Below are 22,929 nucleotides of genomic sequence, written 5' to 3'. Positions count from 1 at the left end.
CCTAGGTTTCTCCAGGAGAAAGCTGCTTATGTGGCCATGTAAACACATAAGCACCGTTCTAACCGGTTTTTGAAGAGTATGGAGCCCAACAACAAGTCAACAAAACATTTCTGGGAGTACAGTGGGAAAAGCACATACTATACCCATTTATAAACACCACTGTAAAATATCAATGGTCCTTCACGTTCACGTAAATACTCTTGTACATTGAGGGAATCCCTGTGTTATATGTAACAGGAAACACCACTATTGAAGAGCAATTCCGCTCCAGGTCAAGATAGAAAGGTACGGAAACAAACAGAGCAACAACATAGTATAATATATATAATAATAAAGAAGTCTTCCTCGGATACCATGTTTTTTATCTTAAACAAGCCTTGCAGGGAAATTACGTTGCTGTGGAGAAAGCTGCTTACTGACTGAGCTGCATGTTTACGGGAGTAAAGAGTATACCGCTGAAACAGTGCATGTAAACCAGAACACTGCTTTCTTGCAATAACCCCAAAAAGTTTTACACTCAATTCCATTTTTATGACTCAATTCCGTGATTCCGTCCATGTTTTCCCGCATTGCTACAATTATAGGCCGCTAAACATGTGAAGCACATCTGAAGCTCTGTTAATGCAGGTACTCCACTAAAATAACAATGAGCATTCGGCTCATAACATCATGTTTGTTGGGATAAATATTTGTAAAACTGGACTTCTAAATCTGAATACAAGTTATTTTAGGAGATGCATTAGAGCGATCAGGTGTAAACCACGATGTGTATCACCTGAACACTTCTGATCATTTGAGACAGATCTACCAGATGTAAACGAGGCCCAGGGTTGGGTTGTTGTTGTGTTTTATAATAGTGTTGTGTTAACTTGAAGTGAATTATGTTTTTGTTGTAGGTCGAGTGCTGGTGTAGGTCAGAGTTCGTCTCACTCTGATAAAGCATTTGAAGACTGGCTCAGTGATGATGTCAACTCATACCAGAAGTGAGTTGCTGTGTTTCACTGTTCACTTTATCATTCACACCTAAAGGCCTTTACACCAACACAAAGGAATGCAAATCACTGAAAATTAAAGCAATTGTTTTTAAGTTTCAGGGAAAATTCTCTTTTAAGTATTGATGAATGGTGCTAGGTAGGGATAGTATAGATATAGAATGTCTTTTTAGTGTCCTGAAAACAATCATATGAATAACTTTATTGCTAGTTTCAGACACATGAAACAAATCCTTCCATCTCATTGGTTGGCGAACCAAAAAATGTACCTACGTGGCTAAATAAATTCCCCTCTGCATGGTGAATTTCCTCATTCTTTGTCAAGGGCTCAACATTGTTACATTTAAAAATCTTGAACGGGTATAATTTGTGGTTATGGGATGTCAAACGTACCTCTTCTGTTAATACCATGGGTGTAGTGGTTTATAAATTTAAATTCAAATGTTTGAAATTGCAATCTGTGATAGTGTGTAAGCAGCATATGTATCTCTCATATATACGAATGTTCAGCAAAGCAAAATTATTAGCTAATATTTCAATTTGGTGACACCATTGTCCATTTACATCGCTGATGGATCATTTAGCACACTTTTGGCAAAATTTTAAAGGAAAGGATCTGTTTTGCATAAAGTAATAATAATAATAATAATAATAAAAGAAAAATTTATATCTTAACTTTTCTTGATTCAGGGTTAGTTTAAGGAATCGTGAACTGAACTGAACTGTGTTCTGTGTCATGAACCGAATCGTGAGATGAATGAATCGGTACACCCCAAGTTATTAGTGACTTTGTGTTTGAGTAATTATGTAATTGAGTTCAATAGCATATTAGTTTTTGTTGTGGTATTGAAATGGTATTGAGAATTGTTCAGTTTCACCGGTATTGATATGGACTACTGACATTTTGGTATCGTGACAACCCTTGGGGTCTCTAATAGTAATAGATAAATTAAACATTGAAATGTCAATATTATTAACATCAGTGTTGTACTGACTGACATGATTTTGTTATTTCAGTGCTGGTGGGTCCGGTGCTCAGGAGAATAGATATGTGGGCTTCGGTAACACTCCAAACCCACCCAAGAAAGAAGATGATTTCATCAATAACACCATGTCCTCCTTATACTCCGTAATATACATTTGAGATTTGTTTTATTTAATTTCTTTTTTTTTATTATTTGATTGAGATGTACTGAAGACTTTATCCATCACACTGTAATTTAATGAAGAATTTATGTTTTTGTAAGGGCTGGAGCAGTTTCACTGTCGGAGCGAGTAAGTTTGCATCAGTCGCTAAAGACAATGTAAGTACATGAACATGACATTACCATTTATGACATTAACATCAATGCTTTATGGGATCCTGGATTATTTTTTTGCTGTTGGATTGCTGTGTTAGTCTGAAGACATTGAACGCCACCCTAAGCTCTAGACATTGTTTAGAGAAAACTATAGACGTATAGTTTAATCTATTTTAATAAAATGGTATAATCTTACGAAGATTATAAATGACCAAAGACCTGATGTATAAACATTGAGCATGCACAAAATGGGCATTTAATTTGTGTGTATGCATTTTTGAACGTACACATCAGTATTTCTGCAAAATTATACTTGTTGTAAATGTGTGCACACCTCTTGACTGTACATACACACAGCACCCTCAAATGGACATTTAAGCACCCTCAGAGTTTTTGATCTAGAACTGGGCCTACATGCACACACTTTTCCTGGATTCTTGTTGAAAAAATATAAACAGTATCAGCAACAACATGTAAAAATAGTGAGTATAATTGAATTCTACTGGTTACAGAATTTTAAGATGATTTATTTATTTTTTTCTTTCCTGAAACAGACCTCAAAACTAGCCAACCAAGCCACTCTGAAGGTATGTCTCATTTAGGCCTGTCGCACTTCAAATTCCAATCACATTTTATTGTCCATATAAGGGAGTCTTAAGCAAAGATATAAATGCCATGAATGGTGGATTTGTGAGTCTCATTTTCTGATGTTATTGTATTATGAAAGCACTCCAAATGAAAATGTTTTAGAGTAGCTCCTGAAGAGCATGCGAAGATTAACTGCTTCTGAAGGGCTGTGAAGCTGGCACCGTCTGCAGACGTTCACGCCAAACTCCCGCGAGAGTTCACATGCCTAGTGTTAAAGGGTTAGTTCACCCAAAAATGAAAATCGTCTCGTGATTTACTTACACATCTGGGATGGCTTAAATGTATGGCTTTCCTCCTTCAGCAGAACCGAAGTGAAGCACATTTCAGCTGTTTTTGACCACACAATGGAAGTATAAATCTCATAGTATACTTAGTCAGTCCGCGTTCCTCAACGGTCTGCGCACAGTCCGCTTTACGTAATTTTCGTCATCAGCAGTATCCACGGACGTCCACACACAGTGTCCACGTGCAGCCAGATTTTTGTCCGCACGGAAGAAACGTATCTTTCTCCATTTTGTTTTCGTTGTTCTTGCTTCCTCTAATGGCGGATCCTCAGCTTTTCTCCTTCTTTATCATTCAGAGTGGATGTTCTGTAAATGACACGACTCTGTGCTGCCCTCTAACATTTGGTAGCGTATAACAAAGCAATTGTACTGCGCATGTGTCGAATGCGTCCATTCGCACTCATCCACATGAGGTATACTTTCAAAGCTGTGTGCACAACTGTGTGCGAGACGGAACGGAACCTGGGTGAATAATACCTGGGCCTTAAAGGTGCCATCAGTCTGTTTGCTATTTGACTGTCCAAAAGGCATATTTAGGCAGCATAAAAGTAATCCACACGACTCCAGTCGATCAGATAATGTCTTCTAAAGCAAATTGATAGGTTGGTGTAAAACAAATTGATAATTAAAAGTTTTTAACTTTAAATTGTTGTATCCGTTTGCTATTTGTTCCTCTGTTGTATACAAAGCGAGTGCTTCCAACTTCTTAAATGAACACGTCATTGCGCTTACGTCACTGATGGATTGACTTCTGGCAGGAAATTCTTTTTTAAAGTTTTAATTATAGATAATTTTTTTTACACAAACCTATCCATTTGCTTCAGAAGACATTCATTGATCGGCTTAAGTCACTTTGAGTACTTTGATGTTGCCTAAATATGCCTTTTGGACGATCAAATAGCCAGCAGATTCATGGCACCTATATACTTCCATTGTATAGACAAAAAGAGCTGAACAGTGCTTATAAAAATCTTCACTTCGGTGCTGATGAAGAAGGAAAGACATACACATCTGGGATGGCTTAAAGGTACGTAAATCATGAGAGGATTTTCATTTTTGGGTGAACTAACCCTTTAATGACACAAATTGACACTGAGGAGGAGATGCTAGCTTACTCTCTGTGAAAATTATAGAATAAGGAAAAATATTTTCAGATACACACTTTCCAATCAGTCTTCCTTTCTCAACTGTAATGAGAAATAAGGGCTTGTGGGTTTAATTTGAGAGTCTTCAGATAATGTGTTAAAAAGAGGTTTTAGGGCTGAAATATTTTACTTTTGCATGAAAACAGTGTGCATGTACAGCGAAAATAGACCAAGACAAAAAAGAGCCACATTTTAAGTATTTGGAAATATTTTTATTTTTAAAATATATTTTTTCATGTCAAGTTTTTAAAGCCTTAAAGGAAATCATACATCCCTATTTTATTATATGATTCCAAGTTAAATATGAATAAATTGACTTGTTAAAGGGATAGTTCACCCAAAAATGAAAATACTCCTATAATTTACTCACCCTCATGCCATCCCAGATGTTTATGACTTTCTTAAGCAGAACACAAAGATTTTTTTGAAGAATATCTTAGCTCTGTAGGTCCTTACAATGCAATTGAATGGTGGTCAGACATTTGTGGCTCCAAAAATCATATAAAGGTAACATAAAATTAATCCATATGACTCAAATGGGTAAATCCATATCTTCAGAAGCATAATGATGGGTGTGGGTGAGAAACAGAAGAATATTTATGTAATTTTTCCACTTTCAGTTTCATATGTGACAGTGAAACTAAACAGGCTCCACATGTGACATCCATCCATCCATCCATCCATCGTCAACCGCTTATCCTGTGTACAGGGTCGCGGGGGGCTGGAGCCTATCTCAGCTAACATTGGGCGTAAGGCAGGGGACACCCTGGACAGGTCGCCAGTCCATCACAGGGCTCCACATGTGACATTCATATGTAAAAGTGGAATTGAAAGTAGAGATTTAGAAAGGACTTTCTTACCCACACCTATCATATTGCTTTGGAAAATATAGATTTAATTTATGAAATGTTATGGATTACTTTTATATTCCCTTTATGTGATTTGTTTTTTTTTTGTTTTTTTGTTTTTTTTTGAGCTACAAAGGTCTGGCCACCAATCACTTGCATTATATGGACCTACAGAGCTGAAATATACTTCTAAAAATCGTTTTTTGTGTTCAGCAGAAGAAAGAGAGTTATACACATCGGTGATGGCATGAGGGTGAGTAAATAATTAAAAAAATTCAGTTTTTGGATGAACTATCCCTTTAAGGTGTACAACCCCAATTCCAAAATAGTTGGGTCAGTATGCAAAATGCCAATAAAAACAAAGGAGTTATTTTTAAATGTACTTTTGACTTGTATTTAAAAAAAAAAAAAAAAACATCATAGAGAAAAGGTACTTCTTTTTTTACCTAATCAGCTGCATTGCTTTTTGAAGATGATGCCTGCAACACATTCCAAAACAGTGGAGACAAGGGCAATTTAGGACTAATAGCATTATGACGAGTTGAAATAACAAGGTGATGTGGAACAGTTGAGGCAGTCATGTTAGAGTATATAAGGAACCTCCAAAAAAAAGCCTAGTCCTTCAAGTGCAAGGATGGTTCGAGGCTTGCCAGTTTGCTAAAAGATGCGTCAGCAAATAATCCAGCACTTTGAGAACAATATTGCCCAAAGACAAGTTGGAAGGGTTTTGGACATTTCACCATTTACAGTGCACAATATATTTAAAAGATTCAAGGAATCCGGTCAAATCTCGGTGCCTAAATCTCGGTGCCTAAAGGGCAAGATGAAAACCACTTCTGAATGCACTTGATCTTCGATCCCTCAGAGGTCACTCTCTTAAAAACCGTCAAGCGTCCATAATGAATATCTTGACATGGGCTCGAAAACACTACGGTAAACCTTTGGCAGTCAACACCATTCTCCGCTGCATAAAAAGATGCAAGTTAAGGCTTTTCTATGCAAAGCAGAAGCCAAACCTTAAAACTGTCCAGAAGCGCTGCCTACTTATCTGGGCTCGGGCTCATCTAAGATGGAAAGTAGAACAGTGGAATTGTGATTTGTTCTCCAATGAGTCCACATTTCAAATAGTTTTTGGAAATACATCCATCGTGTTCTCTGGGCCAAAGAGTAAAAGGATCATCCAAGCTGTTATCTGGACCAAACGTCAGTGTCTTTCATGATATGGGGGTGTGTCAGTACCCATGGCATGGTTAGCTTCCACATCTGTGAAGGCAGAATTAATGCAAAAAGATATGTACACATTTTGGTGCAACATATGCTGCCATCCAGACGTCTTTTCTAGGGAGGTCCCTGCATTTTCCAGATTGCCCTGCCTGCAGTCCTGATCTATCTCTAATTTAAAATAATTTAGTACGACAATGAAGGCCTCGTATAATGCTGCTGAAGACCTGCATAATAGATGAATTTGGGAAAATTCCACTGGTTAAACTCTAAAAACATCTGTCTTCAGTGCTAAATGGCTTATTATAAGTGTTATTAGATGAGATGTTGATGTAACACTCTGCTCTAGCACACTTTCATGTGAATAGAGAGAGGAATGTAGTTTAGCTGCAGTTTTGAGCTTCATGTTGACTACCTGTACATAAAGATGATCAGTGTAATGTGGTTATATATGTTGCCTTATTCTCTCACTTTTGCTGCGGTGGATGATAGTTATGGGGTTATAAACCGCCCCCGGAGCCGGTAACAGTCTGCATGCTTTGTGAAGTTTTTAGTCTTGTGTGTTCATTCATTTTTGTGTATCATCTCATTAGATCTCGTTCACTAACCGTGCGTGCACATGTATTTGTGCGAAAAACTTGTTTGCGAACATTTTCACGTAGAAATGTATTCTGTTCACACTTATTATAAGCACTGCAAAATACAAATAAAATGCCTATAACGGGGAAAATTTATTTTATTAATGGGAAAACAACTTCTTACGTCACTGTCAAATATTATTTTATTTTAGCATAAATCTCGATACATTTGGTCCGATTTCTCGGAGTACTTAAAGTCTTAAGTCATTTTACTTCACAAGTAAATTTATCTTGTTTTGAGCTCTGCATTTTTCACAGCCAAATTTAAAAGAGAAAGAGTTCAAAACAGTGGAGCAGTCTCATTTTACAGATTTTTTTTTTTCTCCAATAATTCATAAATCATATTGTATATGTTTACAATCTTATTATGAACATACTTTTTTTTTTTTTAATCATCATCTTGGGTGGGTTTGGAGTGTTACCAAAGCCCACATATCTGTTTTCCTGAGCACTGAACCCGCCAGCCCTGCCAATAACATAAAATCATGTCGGTCAGTACAACACTGATTTTAATAATACGTCATATAAATTTTTCGTTTATCAGTAATAATTAGAGACCACAAGGGTTTTCACATTACCAAATTGTGAGTAGTCGATACTAATACCTGTTAAATTTAACAATTCTCAATACCTATTTCGATACCACACCAAATGTAATATGCTACTGAACACACAACTTCATAACATTAAATATTAATGTTTTTGTTTGCTCTGTCCCTGCAAAAAGTATTATTTTATTCCACTAGATGGCAGCCAGTATTAGGAAAAATACATTTATCTCTATCACCTTCAATCACAATACACAGATCTGAAATGCAGGTGGTGCTCTAACACAGCTTAGAACTTGCCATGTGTTCGTCCATAGACATTAAGTATATTTTGTGATCACACGCACATTCACACCGTTTTGTGAAATATCTCAGCCTCTGAGTGGACTAGAAGCGTACATTTTAATTGCCATTGCAGTTGTTTTGACACTTATAATAGAGACATAACATTCAATTATTTACCCAAGCAAGCACACAGACAAGTAAAAACATTTCTAATTTAAAAGAAAACAGTCTAGGGTAAGAGCTGATATAGAGTTTGTGGCTACTCAGTACTTCCAGAAGAAGTGATAGGAGCAGGCATGAGATGTTTGTCTTTGCTTTAGAGAGATTATGTTTCACTTTTATGATTTTTTTAATAGCCATTCAAAGTGTGGTGTTATGGCAGCAAATTAATCTACATTCGTTCTATAATCTAATCGTTAAAAAGCACATTTCCAAATAAGAACTTAAATTCCACTAGGAAAGATTAAATGCGTTTTTACCAGATTCAGTGCATCTTGAATTTATATATTTTTTTTGTCTGATCTGGCAGCTTCGAGTAGGGCCTTCTCATTCATTACGTGTCTTTAGCAGGTGTAGCTTTCACCAGTAGTTCACTTTTTATGAGGTCCACAGAGAACACCCTCTCCACAAACGCATTGGTGACAGGAATGCTCAAAGCCAAAGATACCAGAGCTCTCATGTTTGGGGCACTGACGTGCTTAAGCAGAGCTCTCCGTGAAACTTCAGTGGCATTCTCTGCATTCTCTTTGTTAGGGTCACTTCTAACTAGTTTTATCTATGTATATTTTTTCTCCCATTGTTTATTATATGAACAAAGATGCTTTTTCTTCTCGGGAGCTCCAGATAGATAATCCCGCCCACTCTGGCCAGAACCAAAAATGGCTGCGCTGCGCATGTTCAGTGTTTTCTTAACACCTTTTTTTTTTATTGTGGAATTGTAATTTTAAAGGACGATGAAATAAAACAATGCAGCAATAATAATAATAACAAAAAAATAATACAGACAAATTGAAATGCGGGACACTGCTTATGACTTGAGACTTCTTATTCCTACATCATCATCACAGGGCAGTACTTATGATTTGCGACGCAGAGGTTTTCAGGTCTTATGTTATGTAACATAATTGCAAAAGTGATGGAAGTGAGCAGAGTATCCGCGGGTCTTTAAAAAGTCTTAAATTTACTTGTTAAAATTTAAGGCCTTAAAAAGTCTTAAATTACAAGAAGTCTTAAATTTCGTTTGCTTGGGTCTTAAATTTGGGGGCGTGAATAGAGGAGATGCTTAAAACAGCAGAATCTGCACGAGTCAAAATCATCTCCCTCTCTCGTTCATCCAGAATGTAGCAGCTGACGCTTGAGTTTAGTGTGAGCATGTGCAGGGAAGCACATTTTTACTGAACTTACAATGTTACACATGTATAAACCTTCATAAACCCATTAATCTGAAATGCAAATGGCGTTATTTTGCGTCTGTAACACTGCCGCTCCAGCTTATAATCGACAAAACGGTTGACGCTACAATTTGCAAGCACGTAAGTTTGGAGATCGTTGCGCTTCCTTATTTTACTCTGCCTTTGACAATAATGGAAAATCTAACAGAACTACTCCGCTGCAGAGTTACACCTGTTATATCTCTCATTTCCACCTCTCTAGATCTAGGGCTGCCAACGCAATTGACACTGTTCTCATACTCTCACGCCAAACGTCCTTTTTCTCACGCAGTGATAATGTTGAAGAGCAAAGAGGACATTGACAGCTCACAGACAGACAAGACAGAGCAGCCTGCATGATGCTGCGAGTTATTCAGACCAATCAGGGGGAAAGCAGCAGCACAGCATCTCTCTCTCTCTTTCTATTTCATAATTTAAGCTGTTAACATTTACAATACATCTAGTCAACTTTAAACGGCCATTTTTATGGTAACTGATGAGTTTTTATTTGAGATATTTCACTCAAAAAAAAAAATTGTAATCACATAACTTCATGCTGTTGCAAACCTGTCTGACTTTCTTATTTCAGTGGATATCAAAAGGAGATATTAGTTAGTTTCAGTCACTATTCACTTACATTGAATGAAAAACAAGATGCAGTGACAGTGAATGGTGACTGAGACTAAACGTTTTCCTTAACATCTCTTTTTTTAGTTCCATGGCAGATAAAAACTCATTCAGACTTAAGGGGGAGCAGTGATGACAGATATTAACTTCCCTTTAACTACCTGTTAAAGTATTTTTTTTAAAGGTATCTGCCAAGAAATCAAATATAAATGTTATTCAGCACATGCTAGACCTTACAGCAGCGGTATCTTTGATTTTGAATGACAATAACAAGGCTGTGCGGGATTGACATATAGTCTCTTCGATGAGATGTACTGCAGTTTAAAGTGTTTTTGGATCTTTCTGTGTACAAAACATTGAAACTATATGTTTTCAAGGACACTCGGTAGACAAAAACCTCCAGACAACATGAGTTGTGGAAAATCAGATGGGATATTGGAGCTTTTTTACAGATTTAAACTCTGCATGCCATTGAAGAAATGGTAAGTCTATCCCTCACAGCCTCATTTCCATTCCCATTAAAAATCAAACATGGCACTACTGTGAATAAACACTTACATGTTTGACATAAGTGGTGACGTTGCTTATTGGTCTAATGCTAGAAAGCCAGTGACTAAAGGGTCACAATATTGGCTACATACTTTAGTCTACATGCATTCTTGATGAATTCATTTAGAGTTTTAATGTTTTATTAACGCATAAATGCACAATAAAATATATATTTAAAAAAATATGTCCAGAGACATTCAAGTAGCCTCAGTGGTTTTGTATTTACCAGCTAGTGTGTTTTTTTGGGGCTTAAGGCCAAATAAAAGAAAAATGTAAGTCTTAAATTGAAATCCTTCGAACCTGCAGATACCCTGTTGAGGAGTTCATATGGTGCCACATATATTTATGTATCATGGAGCTTTTACATTTTAAACATAAACTTCTGGCCCTGTCCACCATCCAAAGAGTGATACAAAGCTGAAGAGGTTAAGGATTTTTTTTTAATTGTAAAATAAAGATGTTTTTACAAAAGTAAATAAAATAAAAAATAATTAAGACAATTTGGAACCAACTGAAACCACACAAGTCTATGAGAAAAATCACAGACTCCTGGTGGAGGGGTAGGGCTGAAACGAATAGTCGGCGTTATCGACAACGTCTACAGTAAAAAATTATCTGACTTAGGAGAGGAAGAATTACAAAACTCACAGTCCAGAATGCACTCTAAACTTTCCAAACAGCTTCAGGTGATGTAGATCGCAAAGTATGAGGGAATTATAATGCAAAAATACAAAGTAAGTAAATACAGAAGCACTCTCCTTGTGGAATAAGTGGAGCTGGAGCAAAACTTGCTTGTCGAGGAAACACCCCGACATTACATCTTAAATACAGTTATATTTAATGCGATATAGCTTTATTAAAGTTAAAATAATACGGAAGCAGATCATGTAAATAACTTCAAATTCCGAAACTGCCTTTTTTCTGTGCGGTCAGCACCTCTTCTATGAGTTGCACGAATGTCCCGATCTGAGGGGGAGGGACTGAAACTGCATCCGGCTGATGCACACTCTCTCGCGGGGATGCTCGTGCCTCGAGCGCGCATGCTTGCTGCAGCTAGATTCTAACGTAATGGCTCGTGACTTATTGAATCATAATATATGTCACTGCATTTCTTATCATGAAATGCACAAATTGGCAATACGCAGCTTTATTATTACAAGAGAGTTTGCTTTTTGTGAGTTAAAGATGGATAGAAGTGAACAGAAAGGGGAGAGAGGGTAGACTTCACCCCATTATACACTGCAACAAAATATGTTTTTGATTTGTTTTTGTTTTGGCTTGTTTTCCAATATAAATATGTAAAACACTTTTACTACACAAATATTTTTTTAGCAGCTATACAGCAGAAGAAAAAATTGTTATCTGAGAATGTTGAATATAATATTAAAAATACAAAGATTTTTAAATATCTAAAAATCCTTTAAAAAAGATGCATTCACCTGAGAAGCAGCATATAAGATATTTATACTTGCTTTTAGAGAATAGAGCTTGAATTTAAGTATGTTTTGTCTTTACTGCACTTGCAGAAGTATAACCAAGTAAAAATACACTTTCTGTATATTTAAGATACATTCTCATAAAGCAAGACTAAATATCTTATAAGTTGCTTCTCAATTAAATGTATCTTGTTTTATGAATTTTTAAATGTATTTTTCCCGCTTTAATTCAGTGAATGTCATTTAGAGGTATTTTTAAAAGAGAAATTTCCCTCTTTTTTTTGTATTTATGTTTAATACAACCTTTTTAAGCCGGTACACAAGCAGAAAAATCGGTTAAGAGCTCGTTGCAATAATCGGCAAATAGTCGAATAATCGTTCGATTATCAAAATAATCGCTAGTTGCAGCCCTAAAAAGGGGTGTCAAACTCAATTTAAGGCCAGGCAAAATCAGTGTTATGTGTACCCTCAAATGGCACCGGCGCCTGATGTGGTAGCATCCATGTTATTACCAATAATATTCCTAATTTTGTGCATAGAAATGCACATTTGACAGATTAATTTTGTTAAAGTTTCTGCTAAATGTATAAGTATGTACAATTAGTATAATGTAGAATGTTGGGGCTAGTTTAATCATGGAGACATTTGAAGCTTTGCAACAGATAATTCTCTGCTGCATTCAAACGGGTTTGGCGATCCGCACAACGCTTCTCAGCGGTTCAAGAGTGCATTTATAACAGTTTGGTGAGAGTGCTTCTTTAGAGAGCGTAAGGATACTTTTGCAGAGAGTGACCAGTGGCTGTACGGGAAAGGTTGTGTGGACAGCCCTTATATGGGATGGTTTGGGCGTGTATTATGCTAATTACTAACTCATGCTAACTACATGCTCTGTGATTTAGAATACTCCAGATGCATCAACATTAGAAAAAAATTTCTTAATGTCTTATTTATAATTTGGCCAAAATTTCATGCAAGATTCTTTTCTGTAAATGCTTTTCCTGTATGCATATCAAACCGTCACCCAACATTTTATATTTGCTGTAATTACAGCCAGAGCTTGCTAGTTTACACTTCACTACGCTCATATCCAAAATCTCATTTCATTCCAGTTTAAGCATGTGACATTGAATCATTTGCATACGTTTTCCTTCAATTCCAGTAATATAGAAGTATGTGCATGCCATAGTGTATTTCTAGGGCTGGGTGGTATGACTTTATATACAGTGTGATGGTAGAAATGTGTCAACCAGTACAGATTTTGCCAGATTTATAATATTTAACATTTTGGAGTCTTTTAGTAGTTTGTTATGAATAATCTTATCTTTTAGTTTGTGTCTTTCAAGATCCAAATAAAGAGAAATTAATCAAATGAGATATATTACCTTTCATATGTTAAGTATTTATTTCTTTTAAGGCAGCATAATAGTAATCCATCTCCAGCGGATAAATCCATGTCTTCTGAAGCGATAAGATGTGTAGGTGAGAAACATAAATGTTAAGTCCTTTTTTTTTTTTTTTACTATAAATTCTCCCTGCCCAGTAGGTTGCAATATGCATGAAGAATCTGAATCACCAAAAACAAAATTAGATGAACTCTTACATTTATGCTGCCTTTGTGCTTCTTGGAGCTTCAAAGTTCTGGTCAGTATTCACTTGCATTGAATAGACCTATAGAGCTGCGGTATTTTTTGGTTTGTGTACTGCAGAAGAAAGTCATACACATCTGGGATGGCATAAGGGTGAATAAATGATGAGAACTTTAATTTTTGGGTGAAATATGCCTTAAAGTACATTTCTGAGTAGCGAGGTGGTAGCTTCACTAGTTTTTAAATCAAGTAGCTTTTCAGTCGCAAATCTATTTAATTTTGTAGGCTTGATTTATGTAGCAGTGTATCGTTGGCAAAAGCAAATCTTTAATTTACAGCCACTTGGCATGTACAGTCAGGTCCATAAATATTGGGACATCGACACAATTCTAATCTTTTGGCTCTATACACCACCACAATGGATTTGAAATGAAACGAACAAGATGTGCTTTAACTGCAGAATTTCAGCTTTAATTTGAGGGTATTTACATCCAAATCAGGTAAACGGTGTAGGAATTACAACAGTTTGTATATGTGCCTCCCACGTTTTAAGGGACCAAAAGTAATGGGACAGATTAACAATCATAAATCAAACTTTCACTTTTTAATACTTGGTTGCAAATCCTTTGCAGTCAATTACAGCCTGAAGTCTAGAACGCATAGACATCACCAGACCCTGGGTTTCATCCCTGGTGATGCTCTGCCAGGCCTCTACTGCAACTGTCTTCAGTTCCTGCTTGTTCTTGGGGCATTTTCCCTTCAGTTTTGTCTTCAGCAAGTGAAATGCATGCTCAATCGGATTCAGGTCAGGTGATTGACTTGGCCATTGCATAACATTCCACTTCTTTCCCTTAAAAAACTCTTTGGTTGCTTTCGCAGTATGCTTCGGGTCATTGTCCATCTGTACTGTGAAGCGCCATCCAATGAGTTCTGAAGCATTTGGCTGAATATGAGCAGATAATATTGCCCGAAACACTTCAGAATTCATCCTGCTGCTTTTGTCAGCAGTCACATCATCAATACATACAAGAGAACCAGTTCCATTGGCAGCCATACATGCCCACGCCATGACACTACCACCACCATGCTTCACTGATGAGGTGGTATGCTTTGGATCATGAGCAGTTGCTTTCCTTCTCCATACTCTTCTCTTCACATCACTCTGGTACAAGTTGATCTTTGTCTCATCTGTCCACAGGATGTTGTTCCAGAACTGTGAAGGCTTTTTTAGATGTTGTTTGGCAAACTCTAATCTGGCCTTCCTGTTTTTGAGGCTCACCAATGGTTTAAATCTTGTGGTGAACCCTCTGTATTCACTCTGGTGAAGTCTTCTCTTGATTGTTGACTTTGACACACATACACCTACCTCCTGGAGAGTGTTCTTGATCTGGCCAACTGTTGTGAAGGGTGTTTTCTTTGGTCATCCACTACAGTTGTTTTCCGTGGTCTTCCGGGTCTTTTGGTGTTGCTGAGCTCACCGCGTGCGTTCTTTCTTTTTAAGAATGTTCCAAACAGTTGATTTGGCCACACCTAATCTTTTTGCTATCTCTCTGATGGGTTTGTTTTGATTTTTCAGCCTAATGATGGCTTGCTTCACTGATAGTGACAGCTCTTTGGATCTCATATTGAGAGTTGACAGCAACAGATTCCAAATGCAAATAGCACACTTGAAATGAACTCTGGACCTTTTATCTGCTCCTTGTAAATGGGATAATGAGGGAATAACACACACCTGGCCATGGAACAGCTGAGCAGCCAATTGTCCCATTACTTTTGGTCCCTTAATAAGTGAGAGGCACATATACAAACTGTTGTAATTCCTACACTGTTCACTTGATTTGGATGTAAATACCCTCAAATTAAAGCTGAAATTCTGCAGTTAAAACACATCTTGTTTGTTTCATTTCAAATCCATTGTGGTGGTGTATAGAGACAAAAAGATTAGAATTGTGTCGATTTCCCAATATTTATGGACCTGACTGTAGCTTGTAGCATAACTAGCCATTTCACTAAAGTGTAGCTTTCAGCTTAGCTTAAATAATTTTTCTGTCGAGTATTTTGTAGCTTAGCTAGCTATTTTTATAAGTAGCTTGCCCACCACTGACTAGGACCACAATATAAAATGACTCCTACAAAGATGTGGGTCATGCCACCCACCCCTAGTACGTTGTTAAGGTTGCTCTTATTTTGACTCAATTTTGTGATTGCCATGTTGTCATCAAGTTTTATTTATAAATTAGTTATGTAGTGTACATTGTACTATAACTAACAGCATTTTGTTGTTTGTTTTTCACACTCATGAAGTTATTTTATATAAAGCTAGAGGTACACTACACAATTCCCATCTGTAATATTTTGTGCAGTATGCTCATGTGGCTTTATTCATTTTTTATTTCAGGCTGCTGAATTGGGCCAAACATTAAATAACACCGTTATCAAACCCACACAAGAGAAGGTAATGATCATGCTTGTGATACTGTTGTAAACTAGTGTATTTAAAGAATAAATGTGAGTGTTATATGAGGTGGATATATGAGCAAAATATAACACTAGCTGTTTTTCACTAGCTGTGCTAATTGAGTGTTTTTAGCAAATGCGGTATACAATATACAGTATAATAACGTGTATGTCATAAAACCTGTGAAGAACATGTCTGGGTCATATTTCCCATTTAAAATAAATAAATATTTTCCTTAAAGAAAATGAGGCCTGTTTTTAAGACCATTTATATTTTTTTCACATAATGAATTGCCGTAATGCAAATAATAATAATAATTCTCATTACTGTAATGTGTTATACAATTTGGTTGTATTATTTTTACTGATTTTAATTTATGCAGATTTTAATTCAACAAAAATCATTGTATCTGGACTGGATGATTTTAATTTCTGCATTTCGTGTGAATATGAGAATTGGGGGTGAGTGGGGCTGGGGGGTTGGATGTGCTTGAAATATTGTCAGGGAAATAATGTCGCAATGCTAAACTTCTTCATGGTCTTAAAAATATGCTTCATTTTGTCCATGTAAAATATAAGTGAATATTTTTGTTCTTTTGGGGGGGATCCTAAAACGTAGGGAAATCCTAAATTACTCGAATCAATTATCAACATTCATGTCCAGGCCAGTAGCGGCTGGTGTTTTCAAAAATGTGGAAACCGAAAAAAGGGGTGTGCAGCGGAACCATTATCTGTATCTGTTCATATGACAAAATTATCTGTCTCTGTATTCGGATAGAACCAAGTGTGGGCAGGGCTTAAGTGTGGGCAGGGCTTAATCCAAAGTGCTTCAAATCTAAATGAAACGCCTATATTTAACTGTTACTCTTACATTTATAGTTTATATTAATAAAACTTTTTATAATAGCCTAATAATTATTATTATTAGGCTATTATTATAAAAAGGTATTCAAGGCATGTTTTATTAATTATTATACAAATATTAATAAAATATATATATTTTATTCTTATCAGATTAAGCTGAATTTGTAAGTTACATTAACTGTGGAATGTGTTGTGGTTTCTCCTGGTATTTCAGATTTTTTTATTTTAATTTGTCTGTGCATGTATAACAACATTATTCTGGTGTCAAGCACACATTTTTCCAGTTTTATTTTGAAATGTCTGCGCTCCCAGTTGTGAACTCACTGATGGCTGATTTGCTGAGAAAGTGAATCTGATTCATACTGCTAACCTGAGCTCCTGAGTTCAAACCCTTACTTGTTTTCGGGTGATTCTTGAAAAAGAACCTGTTCAAAAGAGTCATTTGTTTACAACTCTCTTGCGCTGGTTTTGTTGTTGTTTGTGGTGCAGTGAGCTCATCGCAACAGAACAGGTGAAAAGCAGCTAGAGACAAACTGTTGCATGCTTGAAAGTGTATTCAATAACACACAAGATGATGCCTGATGAAACCACATATGAACGCACACAACCTGATTGTTGCCAAAGGCATCTAGATTTTAAATTATTGTCGCAATCAAATATTTTGGTCACATTTGCAACCATTTTAGTCGCAGTCTGGAGCCCTGGCAATTTTCCTCCCTAAAGGTGGCTTACATTACTATCAAACAGTGACATTGACAAAGCTCAAAGCTGTTTTGCAACAATTAGAAGTGCCAATATGCAAAATATCATATTATAATTTTGTGTGAATCTCTGAGCTGCTGATCTTTTCACACTCAACAGCCATTTGCGATTTGAATATTTTATACACTGTCAATCACGTGCATCACGTTTCAATTATTGGCTGTTTGTTGCGAAGTCCCACCCATTTGACAGCTCGATAAATCATATAGAGAAGCCAGGCTTCCAGGTGGGACACACATTTATTCATAAAGTCCAATGGAAAATCAGATGCAGATTTAATGCAAATAGCAGTCATTGTAGCAGCTCTTGTAGACTCCCAGTGTAGCACGGCATCTAGGTGGGATCAAAAATGACGTGTTTAAAGCCTCTCTTTCAATAAACATCTATATTTGTGCTATTGATTTGAATGGTACAGGTATCTGCCATAGAATATTACTGAAACAGCTTAAGTAGCACTCTATGAGCTGTGCGTTCACAAACTAATATGGATATATTCATGCAGAAAAAAGGCATAGATTACCATCTGAGAAAACAAATCATGGTTTTACATATGTTTGCAATTTTTTTATAATGCAACATCATTGAGGCAAAAGAAAAAAGGCATATCATATCACAATTGTTAATGGACACATTTCTTAGGAATACATGGACACTGAGTGCAGCCATACAATAGGAAAACTGATAAATACACAATAAGTAAATAGGAGGTAAATAATAAGAGACACTCCAATATAGGGCACAACACTGCTTATCCACATACCAGGCGCAAAATTACGCACTTCAATGTGCTTGGAGTCACAGGGCAATCCTTGCTCGGCATTCAAAAGTATTTAATGGCATCCAAAAAAATGCCTTGTGCAACAATTTAAGTATAGGGAAAAATAAGCTCAAAAGGGGAAAAAATTTTAATTAATCGTTATTCATTCATTTTAATAAATTCTAGGAATTTTGAGGGAATCAATTTTAGACAATTAATCAACGTATTCGTCCACCAAATATTTTTTATAATATCAATTCTATTAAGTTGTCACTGTTTTGGCCATAAGCAGTAACAATTTAATATAGATTAAATATAGATTTTATTTAAGTGCAAAGTAGTAAAGATCGGTCTGAACAAATTACCGTAATTTGTGTACAATAAAAACCATCAAACATCAACTTGAATACAATGTTTTATTGATTTTCTTCAACAAACTAACATAGAATTGGAATACTACACACTAAACTAACAAACTATCACACACACATACACACAAAGTAAACTAAATTAATGGGTAAATGGAGAAAATGTAAAGACCTGAGTTCTTTGGCAATAAGTGTGAAATGAGAGACCGCTTTAAACCATCTGTAAACCATTTAGCTTAACCCTCTGAGGTCTGAGGGTGTTTTGGGCCCTGGAGAAGTTTTGACATGCCTTGAGATTTGTGCTTTTTTCAGTTGCTTAAAAACACATTAATGGCTAAAGTCTTTGAGAACTGAATCTTGTAGCCTAGAGTTTTTGCTACAAAATTATGTGAAAACCATCCTGATCACTCATTCATACAAAACAATATAGTAATTGAACTTTTGTAAGAGGCTTTTAGTGTTAGAAAGGTCATATGCTAGGAGGTGTGAACTATAATGAATATTGATTGCAATTCACAGCTGAGGAGACAAAAGACCCCTCCCCTGGGCCTATCAATGAGGAATGTGAGGAGACTTAATGATCAAAATCAAGTTTTAAGTTAAAAGAAGTAAACTGACTATACATTTTGTTTACATAAAGACTTTACTAATTTTAGACCTACACTACCGTTTAAAAGAGGTCTCTTCTGCTCACCAAGGCTGCATTTATTTGATCCAAAATACAGTAAAACAGTGATATTTTGAACTGTTTACAATTTAAAAGAACAGTTTTCTATTTGAATATATTGTAAAATACATTTGTGATCAAAGCTGTATTTTCAGCATCATTACTGCAGTCTTCAGTGTCACATGATCCTTCAGAAATCATTATAATATGCTGATTTTCTAATATAGGCATATTTAAAGTGCATTTTACTCATTTACACCTGAACACATATTTGCAAGCACAAGCTTCATTGATGATAATGAGGCAGCATAATCACTAGTTAAAATATAATCTAAACATTCATATTATTTTATATCATATTACATATCATATTTATATCATACAGCATACAATTGAAATACCTGCTTTAGACGAAACAGCATTTAAATGTAACTAAAACTTTCTTATTAGGACATATTTCAAATTTCAATACTCTGAATCCTGGCTGGCAATCTGGAAACAGTCCCACTAGTAAAATATGTTCATGTTTATATAAAATAACATGTCAACTAATGAAAACTATATGACTCATCTGAAAATGTATCCTCGGCTGAATCAAGTCTCGCTTCAAAATACAAACGTTCATCGGAGTCCCCCTCTTCTTCTGAGGAAAATTATAAATCTTCATCACTATTCAGGAGTTTTCTCACTTGTGTATCGTGCATCTTTCAAACGTGTGGAAATTTGAATGAACTTGTTGTTTTTAAGACACAGTCGGGGGCGTTTACCATTTGCATTGATCGCCTCAGCACATTAGCGGATGAATAGCGCCCTCTGCCCGTGGGTGTGATCACATTAGAGATAATTAGCTGAGCCAGTAAAAACTGTACATCGCTTTGTTTCATACAAATTACAGGAGAATATTTGTTTTAAATTTGAATTGTTTTATTTAAAAGTAGACATTTTAAGCTTTCTTTAGACATATGGTTCATGTTTGTGTGATAAGTATTCGCAGAGTTTTTGTGACATGTTTCAGATATATGCTTGCGAACCCAGAGGCTGCTTACAGCTCACCCTTTTTTATTTTCTTTATTTTACAAAAGCACAAGGTTTTGTTGTTATTGTGAGTGTACACAAATAAAAGTAGACCCTTTATAGTCTCTAATGATGTCTTAAACTTATCTGTATGCCCCAAAATGACGGAGAATTTTATGTTGGTTCTGCTGTAATGACGGAAAAATTCAGCAGGACGCGCTGGAACAATAACTGAATGCAGTTGGTAAATCTTAACTTAATGTATCAGTTTAGTGTATGTAAAAGTATGCTCGCATTTTTCTTGCCGTGTTTGAGAGAGAGGGAGAGTCTCAGAGCAATTTCGGTGAATAAGATGCTCTCACAGTGTCTGTCTGGATGAGCAGGATGAAGTCTTGAGTGGGTGAGCAGCAATCTTCTGATGAAAATTAACAACTGACTATTGGTTCCAAATAGTTGGTTTTAATCCTAGGATTGAGCCAATCCTGGTTCTGCATTTTAGGTGCGAAACTGTTCATTTGTCTCTAGGACCACCCTCGTTTGCATATCAGGAGTTTGTGGATTAATTCAGTACTCGTTCTTATAACGGCAATATCGCGCAGATTACTTTGAGACACCATACTCCAACATTTACGAAATGGGAAACTGATTGCATTGATTTCAAACATGACCTATCTAGTACTATAACTAGTCAACTAAACATTCAATCACCAATTTAAAAGAATCCGACTAGTGCATTACCAAAGATAATAGCAAGAAACGTTACATGCAAAGACATGATGATACCTAGATCTACTAACATTAAGTGTGCGTAACATATATGTACATAAAAGTGTGTTTCTGTAGTAGTCAGTGAGATGCTGAGTTCATTAAATCTGTGCCCAAGTCATGGCCTGCAGAAAGGGTGAGGAATGCATCTGTGTTTTTGATGTTCTGTTCTCTTGATAAGATGGCACCAGAGTGGGGAGAGAAGATGTGATCCCAGAATGGTCATGTGTAGGCCTGGTTGAACCATTTGTCTCCATTGTGCTCACCATGGGGTACAGCTGTAGTTCTTTGATCACCAGTATGTGTGTTTTGCTATTCTGGGGGACCTTTTGTTTTATTGTTTAAAAATTGAAGAGTGAACCCAATGTCTGTCAGACACCCCACAATAAAGTGTACATAAAATACGGTCCTTTACTCTGTCAAAAAACCTCACAAAAAAAAGAAAGACTGTGGACTATGCATATTACTGGATACATTGCTTTCATCAGGCGATTTAAAGTTCGATATTAAATAATATTGAAATGTGTTTACATTATATACATTTTCTGTGTATACGAGTCTGTTAGATCGAATTCCTTTGTTATATTTTGAAGTTTGTGTGTAGCCCCAGTTTTACTTGGAATGAAAGTTCATGTTCAGTCCGCAATTCCTGGCCAAGCACCACTCGGACACCATCCCCAACCATAACACCAGCTGCACTAACCAGGCACAAGCACAATAGATTTACACATTTTGCTAGGTTTACACCAAATAACTATTTTATATTATAAATGTATATAATACATAATATTTTTTGCCATGTGTGAATAAAACATTTCACAGTTTTTTACCATAGATTCTAAATGCTTATGGTTACATTATCATCGTGACATTTTTAATTGCGGTTAATAGCAAAACATCCCTACTGCGTGACCGGTTCCCACAGAACTGGGTTTCCAGCCAATTTGAGAATTTAGTAGTGCGATACTGAAGATATTGTTGACTTTTGTATGACAAATTGCTTCTTATGTTCCTCATTTGTAAGCGGCTTTGGATAAAAGAATCTGCTAAATGTAAATGTAAACAGTTGTTTATAGTAAACTGTTAAAGAGTTTGGGTAAAACCTAACCTAATTTTGCACCATTCAAAACACAATAAAATAAGAAAAGTAAAATGAATAATTCTGTTACCAAAAGAAAATTACTTTTATTCACACTTTCTTTTTTCTGATTTTAAAGGATTTCTTGCTGCTCTTTTGATAGTTTAAAAAAAGAATATTTTAAAAATATACAAAGTTTTGTATAATAATCATAAAATGAAACTGGTAATTATTACATTTAATAGAACTCATATATCCCATATTTTAGGCCACATTCATAAATACACAGAAAGTGTTACAGATTATAGGCAGTGAAAAATATACTGTGCTAAATTCAAACGAAAAACATATTAGCCTGAAATTGTGTTTTCTTAATATAGTTAGTCTAACTCACCCTCACATGTGAAATTTGCCTCCATTGCAGATCTTTGGTATTTTCTGCACCTCGGTTAAGAGCAGGGTACAAAACTAACCTTTTTTTTTGTTTGTTTTACCCAAATTTACCAGCCACCTGTATATGATTCATATATACAGTATATAGGCTATTTACAACCCATGTACAGTAAATCAGTACATGAATCAGACATGTACACTAGCCGCTTTTCTTTCGTCTGTTCTTCAAAATATAATCAAATGTATTCCTGTTAAGTGCACGTTGT

At 36.0% G+C, this 22,929-nt stretch overlaps 1 protein-coding gene across 7 annotated transcripts in view; it reads left to right on the top strand.

Moving 5' to 3' along the window:
• The window catches only part of arfgap1 (ADP-ribosylation factor GTPase activating protein 1), a 75,486-nt gene that overhangs the window by 44,937 nt on the left and 7,620 nt on the right, over nucleotides 1-22,929 (top strand). For 3 of the 7 annotated variants that reach the window (XM_052101967.1, XM_052101966.1, XM_052101963.1), the window contains exons 6-10: nucleotides 897-983; nucleotides 2,010-2,121; nucleotides 2,240-2,296; nucleotides 2,848-2,880; nucleotides 15,937-15,993. In XM_052101967.1, coding sequence (XP_051957927.1) covers nucleotides 897-983; nucleotides 2,010-2,121; nucleotides 2,240-2,296; nucleotides 2,848-2,880; nucleotides 15,937-15,993 — 346 coding nt within the window. Of the gene's footprint in view, nucleotides 1-896; nucleotides 984-2,009; nucleotides 2,122-2,239; nucleotides 2,297-2,847; nucleotides 2,881-6,931; nucleotides 6,962-15,936; nucleotides 15,994-22,929 lie in introns of all 7 variants that reach the window. The other 4 variants (XM_052101964.1, XM_052101962.1, XM_052101968.1 and 1 more) reach the window with 2 other exon arrangements.

The sequence above is a fragment of the Xyrauchen texanus genome, chromosome 32 (assembly GCF_025860055.1).
Source record: "Xyrauchen texanus isolate HMW12.3.18 chromosome 32, RBS_HiC_50CHRs, whole genome shotgun sequence".
Taxonomy (NCBI): Eukaryota; Metazoa; Chordata; class Actinopteri; order Cypriniformes; family Catostomidae; genus Xyrauchen; species Xyrauchen texanus.
This window is presented reverse-complemented; position numbering and strand designations above follow the sequence as displayed.